Genomic DNA, 12,360 nt, shown 5'->3' on the forward strand with positions numbered 1-12,360 from the left:
TTGCTGTAGTAATGGGCAGCGGTAGAACATACATCACCGCTCCAAATTTAATGAATTATTATTATTATTATTATTATTATTATTATTATTATTATTAATATTATTATTATATGATATGTCATTATGGAGTGAGGCCTTTGTGTGACATAAATATTCACAAAAATAAATAAACACTTTATATAATCTGGACATAATTTGAATTCCTTGTATACAAAATATAGTTATAATAATAATAATAATAATAATAATATACAAAAATGTAAAAATCCAATTTATTTTAGATACTTTTTTAAAGTAGTGAAAATAGTTACTTTGCCTGGTAATGAGTTACTTTTTTATGAAGTAATTCAATTACTAACTCAGTTACTTTTTAAAGCAAGTCATGAGTAACTATAACTAATTACTTTTTAAAAGTAATGTTCCCAACACTGGTCATTGCACCAACAGGAAGTGACAATGGAAGAAAAAAGTTGCCCAGAATGATGGTGGACCTCATACATGTTCTACTGGATCACCATTTCTGCTCTTTCATCCTAAAGGTGTTTGATGGACTTAATGCTACGCCTCAACTATAGACCCCCCCCATAGAACTGTCATAAAGATGTTGGTAAGATGATGAACATAAACAAACTAAACCACAAATAGCTGCGATCTCTCAGTACAGGCTTCCAGCGAGTTTGAACTGGTTATCAAAGCGAACAAATAGTCCCATTTCTGTTCCGTTGTCAATCTGTTTATTATTTAGCATGCAACGATGATTTATGGAGGATCGCGAACAGACAGACGGTATCGTAATCAATGTCTTTGTCCTTCCTTGTCGGAATTATCGCCTCCCTGTTCCTGTCATGACACGTGCAGCAGCATTGTGGACCGGCTGGAGACACTTACTCTAAGCCGCCTTCAATGTGACACGGACTCGTTTTTCTGCATCTCTTTGCATCAACGGGAAAAGTACTGATGTTGCAAAACGCTGTGGGTGTTATTGTGGGTAAAAAAAGGTCTTTCCTTGACACTTCCGTGGGGTGTGAGTAAAAGGAAAAATTCGTAACAAGTGCGCTGATGCAAAAGGGAGCTAGCTTGTTTGGGTGCTTCGGGCGTCAGACATTTAATTTTGGTCATTACATAACTATATCGTTTGGTTAATCGTTTCTGTCTAGAGCCAAGTGCAATTGCTCCCGTCTAAGAATAGAGCAAAGTTTGAATGAATTTGGAGTGTAATTAAGTATCACCGCCCTTCAGTTTGTTGTATTGTTATTGGTTTCAAGTTTCTTACAATAACGTGATTGCTTAGATAGTCTTTTATACTAAAACAAACAATGGAGTTAATTTGGGAGAGTGGCTACCTTGATCGAAACTTTAACCACAATCACGTTGTCATCCACTGGTAAGGAAAAGCAAAAAGGAAAGGATTAGCCTTTACAATAAGTCAAAAAAAAAAAAAGGAAAGGAATCTTTGAATGTTTGCTAGCTTCAGTCCATTATTATATAGTCTGCCCAAGCTTCTATTTCAGCTGCATATTGCAATCATTTTAATCAAAACGTGAGGAATATCTGTTGTTATGTGTGAATGTCGCTGATTTTTAGATTAAAGATAGCCAATGGCATTAAATCATTTCTGCCAATTTTGACTATTTTAGTAAAGGTCAAGCACAAAAAACAACAACCCCAAACTTCAACGTTCCTGATCTGGCAGATCCTGAAATATTCAAAGTTAGGCAACTTTCCATCAAGTGAACTTTTCGGATATTTTTTATTTATTGGAAAGAAAAAAAAGAATCTTCTGCTAAACAACGAACATGCAAAGAGTTAAAACAAAGAAAAAAGGTCTAACATTTTCGTAACTCCCAGAACAAGCAGAAGCTTGCATTTCATTCGACAGACTTAATTCAAATACTTTGAAATGGTTTTGTTTACAGTTATGTTACTTTGGTGGTAAATGGGAAAAGATCATTGTGATGGGCAATAATGACTAAAATTCTCAAAATATAGCCTCCTCTGTCATTGTTCAAATACTTCTGGAACAATATTGTGGCAGAAAGTTTAAAATTGTGTTGCAGAAAATGAGAATTTTTGGACCTGGGTAAATATAAAGAAAATACATATTTATAATAATGATGAATCAGCATATTTTGCATTTATTTCATACTATTGCCTAAAAAACAAAAACACACAAAAAAATGAATATGATTGAAAGGTGATCATTAAAAGATGCACCAAGCTATTCAAGTTAGCTATTTTTTTAGCATGATTTTTTTGTTCTTCCCACCCTCTCCAAAACTACATTTTGCAGGTGCCATCACTATTATTATTCTTTGCTATTGCTGTTTAGTCTCTCTCCCCTCTTGTGTTTCCCCCCTGTCAACCTTACAGTATTATTGTCGGGTGTTTCCAAGAGTGAAGCATTTTTTTCTTTTCATTTAATCCAAAAATGTATTTGATCTTGAATCAAAATTCTTATGTGCTTTAAATGATATCTGGCATCAATTGTTTGTTACTTTTATTGTTATTGGGTATTGTTATCGGTTATTGTAAAGTTTCTACAGCGTACACATTTGAACAGAATTTCACACTTCATTTTCAGCCAGGATACTGGAACAGCCAAAACATCCTTGATTTTAAAACAAGGTGCGACCAAGGCAGCTTTCCTTCCATTATTAATGTGTGCAAAGCCAGTCCTAAGCCATATGAAGCTTAAAGCAGATAATTGGGTCACATTTAATGTTTTAATTTTCATGAATCAATCGACAACACCAAACAAGGGACTGCTTTTTATTACGATGTTTTTTCAGGCACAGAGAGCTGCTAATGTTCCATAAAACACTTAAAAGTAAAACTAGAATAAATGTGTTTTCAATACAATTGAATCTTCACACTTTCAGGAATTAAGGAGAATTGAAATTCAATACTGAAACTTTATTAACACTTTCCACCCAGCAAATGCCTTTTTTTTTTTTTTGCTCACCCGTATTCTTGTTGTTTTTAGCCGTAATTGTTTCTGCTTTTGTTGTGCCGCAAGTGTTGTCATCATTTCCCACGCTGCACTATATGTCCTGTCATACCAGTTTTGCAAACACTTTTACTGCCGCATAGAAAAGAAGTGAAAGCTTGTCCTGGTGTAAATTGTGCTTGTGCCTTCTTGTCGGTCGTCATAACCACAAATGACTACTTGATTTATTTTCCCTTCAAACACAAAACAAAGCAACAGTAGAGACGATACAAGACACTGTTTATTCACTTAATTATTATTTGTACAAAGCTTTATACAAAAAAAAGAAAAAAAAAGACATTTTACTTGGACTAACGTGAAAATTGCATGCACATTTGGGACACTTCCAACTACACGGTAGTTAACGTTTTTTTTTATTTTTTACCTCTTGGTCTACTTATGAACATACTAACTACATATGTGAAGCGTGTCCGTCAATGCACCTGTATTTTCAGGCTTTTTGTCAACAAAATCCAATATGCACTGATACAATCCTATAAACAGTCGAGTGTATCATAACATCACTTAGCAACTCCTCACGTTGCCGTAATTGCGCTACCTGTGAAATCAGTGAAACTTCGGAAGCTTCCGAGTCGTTGCAATATCGCCATGAGACAGTTTCGTAGAGTGCACGTGTGGACCGGCCGGGGCAACACTGAGCGTCTGTGGTGAGGGCGTGGGAGTGCGAGCGCACGCCTCATTGCTTCAAGGCAGAGTTTCCCTAGATAACGATGGAGTGAAGGTGTCTGAAGCACATGATGACATCCAACGGGATGGGGGGGCTGAGCTGATTTCCATCCAAGCGCAGGTACCTGCAGCAACACCAACGTGACTTAACATGTCAAGCCGACACGTTTTTCTTCCTGACGCCGCGTCGTAAATCTTCTTTTTTAGTTTCTGTTTTGAGCCGCCTACGTCACTTGACTCACCTTAGCCGTGGAATCTGGCCGGAGTCGCTCATGTCGGCCTGCAGGCTGCGTGGGCAGATCAAGGTGCCATTGATATCTGCAAGCATTGATTTGTTTTTTGATCCGTCTCCGATTTCATCATAGTATAAATCAGATCTTAAGTAATTTCCAAGTGCACTTGCGTGGAGGATATAAACATACAAAGGGAAATGAGGTGTGGCGCAGGTAATTTGTTGACATTGCCAAACGTTCATTATAGTAACGTCATAGCTGCAACAGGTTGTTTAATGTAGCTAACCTCAGCTGCTTTAGTTTACACAGATGAAGTCTAAACTGTTTGGTCTGTGAAGGTTCAAATGAAAGAGCAAGCGTAATAACGTACTTTAGCTTCATACTATCATACTGTGTAATTACGGTAAGTAAAATATATTACACAAGGTTCAAATTCGGTAAAAATCGAAATAACAAAGAATATTTTGGGATCATTTAGGACGAAAATCCATTCAAAAGAAGCAAAAATAATAATTATATATATATATATTTTTTTCCACACATTTCTTTTATATTGCATTTATTCATCAACACATTTTCTTTCTCAAAAACTACCACTTGTCGAGTTTTGTAGGCAACCATACAGATACATTATTTTTGTTAAAGATATTAAGAAATGCTTTTCAGAACGCCAATTTGTGGCAATTTTTTTTATATTATACTGTCTTTTTTTTTTCAAATGTAATAGTCACATTTCTTGAAATACTGAATTTAGCATTTTTTTGTTAGCTGTAAGCTACATTTATTAAACGTATATGCATATACATTTTTTTATCTTGAAATATTTCACTCTATGTAGTGAATTAATTTGACTTTTGAAGTGAACTACTGAAATTAATTAGTTTGTCCATGATAATCAAATGTTACTATAGGCATTAGAAATGGCTTTTACTGAAGTTAATCTAAAGGCATTTTTTCAAACAGGCAACTATAATTGGGGATTTTTAATGGTCTTGTTCGAAATTCCAGACGATGTCCTTCAGAAGGTTGCTTATTTTATCCCTGGCCATTTGAGGAAACTGGTTGACACAACTTTCATTTCCTCATGTAATAAAGAATATTGATTTTATAACCACATTTTAATGTCCACGTTCTTTTCACCCACACTGCAAATAGTTAATATACAAAGTCTACCCCCCTAATCAAATACTTGGTGTTTACGATTTAAAAAAAGAAGAAGAACAAAATGAAACCTTTTCCTCCTTATGTGACCTATAGCCTCTACAATTTAATTGATGTTTGATTTGCATTTTAGAGCGAGGAAATAAAAATAAATTACTGAGACAATGTGGTTACACAAGTGTGCACACCCTTTGACTTACTCTCAATGGTGTTGTGATTGAGGTGCAGATGCTCCAGGTGAGTGCTGAAGAGAGGAATGGAGGCCAGCTGGTTGTGAGCGAGCTGCAGGTCCAGCAAGGAGGAGATGTTGAACACGGCCCGGGGGACGCCTTTGTCACTCAGGTGGTTGTAGTTGAGCCTCACAAAGGCCAGATGAGAGAAGTCTTGGAAGTAGTCTCTGAATAGGAGAATCAACTTCTCAAAATTTTGCATTTAAAGACACTTGTGGCCTCAACTTTAGGTGAAGCTGCACCACCTGATAAAACTGGAAATAAATGTTTAAATTGCTTTTTGGTCATGTCGCTGAAGACGACCCCCCCCAAAAAATTTGAAACACATCTCATTATAATACAATTCTAGTCATTGCTTTAGTAGCCTACTCTCTCCATCTACCTAAACCTCCATCCAAAATTGCAGACGTAATATGTAAAACTTATAAACTTCTATGTCCCTGCCTGATTTATCAATGAAACTGGGTTCTAACTTATAAGTTCTGAGCCCTGTGAAGTCTACCTAGCAACAAGTGACCATGTAATATGACCAGCAAATGGAATGAGACAGTATTTTTTTCCCTGTAGTTTAAAAATAAACAAATAAAGCTATCTAAATTGGGGAAGTCAAGTGAAAAATGTTCGTTTAGCAAAAATCCACCCGTTTTTTATCCATCTCAGGTGGCGGCCATTTTACTACTTGCAGACAACTGAAAAAGACCTCACAGTGGATCAGTTAACGACCAGTCATGGCTCAGCTTGTGAATGTCACATGACCATACTCCGAAAAATGTGAGCCTTGATTGGTCGTTACCGCAGCCCCAAGCAACTGTCATTTTCAGTCGACAGCAAGTGGCAAAATGGCCGCCACCTCAGATTGACAAAAACAGGTGGAATTTGCTTCTTATTTCATATTCCACAAATAAATAGTTGTGTCCAGTGAGCTTATCTGTGATTGCATGGACTCTGTATACTTGCTTTGGGATGTCCTCGATGCGGTTTTTGTCGAGGAATAACTGTATGAGGCCGTTCGGTACTCCAGCGGGCATGTTTTTTAGCACATTGTGGGCCAAATTGAGCTGCATCAGGCTGGACAAATCCTTGAACGAGTTCCTATTCAGGCCATTGTCACTCAGCTGGGAAGGAAGACATCAACGCCATATTGACACATGGTGCACAAAGAACACACACACACACAAGTGCGTCAAAATTGAGAATTTCACCTGGTTGTGGTAGAGGTCAAGTAGGGTCAGGTTCCCCATCTTACTGAGGGCGCCGACGGGTATTTTGGAAATACGATTCTTACTGAGCCGGAGCTGTTCCAGACTTGCCGGGAGCCCCGAGGGCACCTCTTTAAGCTGGTTGCGTTGGACATAGAGGTACAACAGAGCAGGTATCTTCTGGAACACCTATGCAGAGGATATAAATAGAACAGCGTCGAGGTTCCAGGAATTTCGCAACGTGCGCGAGGAAGCCGTCCTACCTGTTTGTCTATTCGATGGATGCGATTGTTTGCCAGGTTGATCCAGCGGACGTCCGTGGCATTGACGAAAGGTTCTGCCGTCACCTCTGAGATGTAGTTGTTTTGAAGGTACAGATAGTGGGTTCTGGCCGGGATGACAGGGACCACGCGGATGTTCCGGTTCTCGCAGTTGAGAGAGTTGGGATAGTTGGGAGAGCATAAGCACTCCTTGGGGCAGTCGGGGTAGGGGGAAGGCGGGCCGAGGATGAGCGGGGGGAAGTCCGTCGGCTCCTGCGGCTCGGGCTCGGGGACGGGGACGGATGGCTGCCTGGGGGTGCTCGGGCGCCTGGTGGGCTTCCTTGGCCGAGGTCTCTGAGAGAGCACCGCTGCTATCAGAAGGAGCAGCACCAAAGCAGAGAAGAGTCCTGCGGGGGCCTTCATGCTCCTGCATAAACGTCAACAAAAGTTTCATTCTTGGTATTTTATTATTATTATTATCAGATCATGTTTGCATTATTCACATACTGTATGAGCTTCAAATTCTGGATCTTAAAGTCGATGTTTCCTCAAATTGTGACACCCACAATACTAAATAAGAGACCTAAATAAACCTTTGGTGCTCGTCATGACTGTTACTATGAAACATCTTTTCATTGTATACCACCTGCACAGTAGACATGGCATCTGTAAAGCTGAAGTTTATGGTGAAGTTGTGACAACAAAGTTCAGGTGTATGCAGCCAAAGCATTTCAACATTTATTATCTTTTAAGGAGAAATGTCATTACAATATATATATATATATATATATATATATATATATATATATATATATATATATATATATATATATATATATATATAAATGCTAAGGACATTATTTCAAAGTATTAGTACTTACTTTTATGATCAGGAACTAGAAATTAAAAATGAGAAAAATAGAGAAGCACAATTAAATTCATGTAATTTTGAGGAAAAAATGCTATATTGAGATGTAGGCCTGTAGCCATTTCTTTAAAAATATCTGTCAATTATTTCGGGGAAATTTTACATATCAAAAATACTAGTGGTATTGGTACTTGATATTGGTGACTACTCATGAGTTGTACTGGTATAAATGTGAAAAAAAAGTGGTATCGAACATCCGTACTAAATACTGAATACTACAATGACAATAAGAAAAATGTAATATTAATATAAAATAAAATACTAATATCTTCCTATTTGATCTCATTAATTTGTGATAGGATACCTAATGTTAAGTCCTATCAGTAAATACTACATTCATAGATTTATATATATTTGGTTCTGGGGAGTGAGCAGAAATGTTGCAAGGCAGGAAATCAAGAGATCAGAAAAAAAAAAGAATGCTGTGTTTGAAGAACCAGAGAAAGGATAAAGCCTCTTTTGTCAGGGAGACTCGAGGAGGGGAACTTCCAGACGTTTTGTATTTGTACTTTCACTAACAAGCTTACATACATTTACAGTATGTGCATGCTTACGTAACCTCTAACACAGCCTCATGGAATTCCTTCCACCTGACAAAATGGAAGAAAAAAACCCACTGATTGACACTATCAGATGCAGTTCCAGTCAAAAGTTTGGACACACCTTCTTGTTCAATAGCCAACTGAGTACAAACTTTTGATACATTGTGGTTGTACAGTCATTCACACTTACATTCACACATTCACACCAATGAACAATTTAGAGCAGCTGTGTCCAAACTACGGCCCGGAGGCCATTTGCGGCACTGTTTTCTAAAACAGTGGTCCCCAACCACCGGGTTGCGGACCGGTACCGGGCCGTGGGCCACTTTGGACCGGGCCGCGGCGGGCCGCGGCGGGCCGCACAGTTGAAAGAATAAAAAAAACACACTGTCCTTCCAGTTAATTGATTAGCCGAAGCTTACAAATATTTTATTTTGAAAAGTGAACGGATTCATGTCAAGATGCTAATGATCTTTCTCGCGTAGCACTGATGCTAATCAGTTAGCGACAAGTGAGCAAAATGAGTAAAAAACAGACATATTTGGAAAGTTTCTTTGCAATGGAGAAAAGGCCCAGTGATGAGACAACACAGGAGCTTATTTATGTCCATGAAGAAAAAGAAAGGTGCATGGACTTACAGCTACAGGTGATTCCCACGCATGATGGCCTCTTCTGCGGCTTAATTTATCGTTATGGTGAGTGAGTTACTCATGGACTTTAGATTTGTTCTTTGGTGCCTTGATATATTGGCGCACTTATTTATTTAATTTACCGCAATTACATAAAAATGTGGCTTCACAGTTTTTGTGTCGCTCGTATCATTCATAAGCATTGCCATATTTAAGCGTTGTGCGGCTAGTACAGGTACATACAAATACATAGTGGATTTGCGTTTGTTGTTGTAGCCTTTTATTAATCAGCCGCGGAACAGCCAAGCACGGCCCCAACCCCAACAACAACAAAAAGTTGTGGACTTTTATGAACCGGGACCACTGTTCTAGAGGATCATTGCATATACTAAAGATAACATTTCAACATGGCCCTCAATGCTATTAAAAGAATGCAGTTCTGATTTGAGTCGGGATCCTTATTTTGAAGGTTTTTCCAACCCGATGAGCTCTTTTTGGACACATCACACAATGAAGCTCTGACAAAGATAAAAACTGTCAGCAAGCTAATACACTCCTCTCTCCACTGTAATTTTTTTTTTTTGGTCTGAAAAAAGGAAACCTCAAACTCAAAACAAGTGGTTTCATGACTACAACAATAAAGTACACCGACCAGCTACGAAAAGAGTGGAATGCTGAAACAGAAGATCAAACGTTAATCAAAACCACATAACGGCCATCTGAGCTGTGTTATAAGACAGAACCACATCAGCTGAAGTGGTTAAACAAATACTTGAGTCATTTGTGACTAAACATCACAACGCAACTACATGTACATAAATATGCTTTCATGTCTCTCCTGTACAACCTGGCTCATAGGCAGGGAATTCCGTTCTGTGGAAGCGTGTGCCCCCCTTTTTGAAGCCCTCCTCACCAACACACTCTCTGCATTAGTCTTAGCATGTGATTGCCAAGCATGTCCTCATGTGGGTGTGGCATTGGCTGTACAAAAATGTGCATCTGTAAACCCTAATGCTGAGACAATCTTGCATGATAGAATCACTACAGTAAATAAAAATATTCAAAATCAACAGAGTTGAGGGCAGTGAATTGGGATTAGAGTGTGTGCACTTTATTGTGCGTTGAAGGGGATTTGAATAGTTAAATCTGTCTGTTATGCTGTAAATAATACAGAATGGTACAGAAAATGATGCAGATATTGAATTGGAATTAATGAGTAGGGAGACTCGGCAGGTTATTTTTCTAAGAGCTCAAAGGAAACTGTGTGCATGTGTTTTTAAAAAGCATGCCGGAAAGTTTTTGCTTGTTACACAATATGTATTTTCTATTTTTAAACCCTTGGAGCCTAAATATATTTTTGGTATGAAAAAAAAATCCCCATTAGGCAAAATGGACTTATTTTTGGAAAGTTTGAAACTAACACATGAGGAAAACAAGAATTTCTGGGAGTACTACACTGTGGTAGGTATGGCACAACACTGCGTCACCATTGGAAACACACAGGCGTTTTCACACCCAAACATCAGTGTAAAAACAAACAAGCAAATGAAGTCTCTTACCTGCCTTTGGTACCTTCCCTCTTTTGTCAAGTCACAAGTTGTGTCTTTTCTTCTCTCTGCCTTTTGCCCTCCTTCCTTCCTTAGCCGTCCACTGCCTCTCGTCGTCTCTGTCCCTCACCCTCCTCAGCCTCTCTCCTTCCCTCCCTCCTCTCTTTGAGTTGTTTGGCCTTTTTTTCCTCCCCTCTCAAGGTCACAGTGCCTCTTTTTTCACGACCCATGACTTCTACTCCTTGGAGAAGCCATCTTGGTTTCGCTCAGTGAAAAAGCAACCAAGAAGCATGGTCACTTAGTGGTATGTTTGCATGGATGCAAAAATGTAAGAAAGATGGAACATTAGATATTTGTTGCTGTTATTTGTTCTCTCTCTCTCTCTCTCTCTCTCTCTCTCTCTCTCTCTCTCTCTCTCTCTCTCTCTCTCTCTCTCTCGCTCTCTCTCTCTCTCTCTCCCTCTCTCTCTCCCTCTCTCCCCTCTCTCTCTCTCTCTCTCTCTCTCTCTCTCCCTCTCTCTCTCCCTCTCTTCCTCTCTCTCTCTCCCTCTCTCTCTCTCCCTCTCTCCCTCCCTCTCTCCCTCTCTCTCTCTCCCTCTCTCTCTCTCCCTCTCTCCCTCTCTCTCCCTCCCTCTCTCTCTCTCTCCCTCTCTCTCTCCCCCTCTCTCTCTCTCCCTCTCTCTCTCTCTCTCCCTCTCTCTCTCCCTCTCTCTCTCTCTCTCTCTGTCTCTCTCTCTCTCTCTGTCTCTCTCGTTTAGATGAAGGCACTCACATCCCATCATGTGGTTTTCATTAGTAGCATCCAACTGCAAACTGCATCCATGGCTTTTTTTTTCTTGTCTATTTAAGTTAACTGTGCCAGACTCATACGGTCTAAATATTTGTGTTCTCGCTGAAAATGAGGACAAACCGAAATGAGGTCTACCCACCAACAGCAATCACCTATCCAGAGCCATAATTTTTCATTAACGTTTAGGTTTTAAGGGTTGTTACGCACACAGGCACATGTAGGCAAAACAACCATCCACACTTATTCACCTATTGAAAGTCTTCACTGAACCTAACATGCGAGTTTTTGGAACATCCATCACCACCATGCCACCTGATTAAAAATGATTGCTTCAAAATGGCCTGTACAGTGAATGACGAGTTTATGATAACCTCAAACAGATGAATTCAATCCCCAGGCTTGTGACAAGGAGCACAGCTGGGCCAAACATCTGGTTAAGACTGACCTCAACCAGAAATGGAAAAATAAAACAACATTTCTCTTCATTCACTTGTTGTGATTGTCATTTCGCTGTGGTTAAAGTTGGGGTCTTTCTTTCTTTCTTTCGTTCTTTTTTTCCTTCTTTCTTCCTTTCTTTCAAAATGTTGTTAGACATGGGCGTTTCTAGCTAATTTTTTAAGGGGCTCACCCCCCCCCCCCCCGATTGAATCCCAGCCCCCTCTAAAATGTCAGAAATTATTTATTTTTGTAATGAGTCTATTTATTTTAACATGCTAGATAAGTGTATTTACAGTATTTTTTATGAATTTACTGTTTATGTTATGTAGGTGTTAGCTGACAATTTATTTCTTGCTATAAGTTTCAGACAGCACCACTGTCCTCTGTTTTAATCTAAATGGGAGAAACAGCTGTTATGTTATGTCAACTCATTCACTGCCATTGACGGCTATAGACGACAAAAATTCATTTAAACTATTTCTATTAGTTTAACATTTTTTTTCACTTTTGTTAACAAGAGTATGAAAACCTAGAAAAAAATATTGTACATTTGGAACAGATATAAAATTTGTGATTAATTTTGAGTTAACTATTGAAGTCATGCAATTAATTACAATTAAAAAATGTAATCGCCTGACGCGATAAAGAAAGAGAAAAGATGATTAAAAATTAGGGGCGTCAGGTGATTAATTTTTTTCTAGTTAACTCATGATTAATCACAAATTTGGTAT

General features: G+C 38.7%; 1 protein-coding gene across 1 annotated transcript; it reads right to left on the bottom strand.

The window, feature by feature from the left end:
• Positions 1 to 3,209: 3,209 nt before the first annotated feature.
• prelp (proline/arginine-rich end leucine-rich repeat protein) lies at positions 3,210 to 10,765 on the bottom strand. The gene is made up of 7 exons (XM_086088073.1): positions 10,415 to 10,765; positions 6,760 to 7,183; positions 6,500 to 6,685; positions 6,255 to 6,412; positions 5,268 to 5,464; positions 3,916 to 3,991; positions 3,210 to 3,798 (listed from the first exon to the last, which is right to left on the bottom strand). The coding sequence occupies exons 2-7, from the start codon at positions 7,177 to 7,179 to the stop codon at positions 3,708 to 3,710; spliced, it is 1,128 nt and encodes a 375-aa protein (XP_085944199.1). The 5' UTR covers positions 7,180 to 7,183; positions 10,415 to 10,765; the 3' UTR covers positions 3,210 to 3,707.
• Between the last annotated feature and the right edge of the window lie 1,595 nt (positions 10,766 to 12,360).

This window comes from Leptonotus elevatus, chromosome 10, assembly GCF_054856555.1.
Source record: "Leptonotus elevatus isolate MCC_2025b chromosome 10, RoL_Lele_1.0, whole genome shotgun sequence".
Taxonomy (NCBI): Eukaryota; Metazoa; Chordata; class Actinopteri; order Syngnathiformes; family Syngnathidae; genus Leptonotus; species Leptonotus elevatus.

Bases quoted from the DNA above. Each gene is read 5' to 3' on its own strand.
- prelp (XM_086088073.1), bottom strand. From the start codon at position 7,179: ATGAAGGCCCCCGCAGGACTCTTCTCTGCTTTGGTGCTGCTCCTTCTG. The intron at 6,413-6,499 runs GTGAAATTCTCA...CTTCCTTCCCAG, and splicing joins TTGACCTCTACCACAACCAG to CTGAGTGACAATGGCCTGAA. The intron at 3,992-5,267 runs GTAAGTCAAAGG...CAATGCTTGCAG, and splicing joins CAATCACAACACCATTGAGA to ATATCAATGGCACCTTGATC.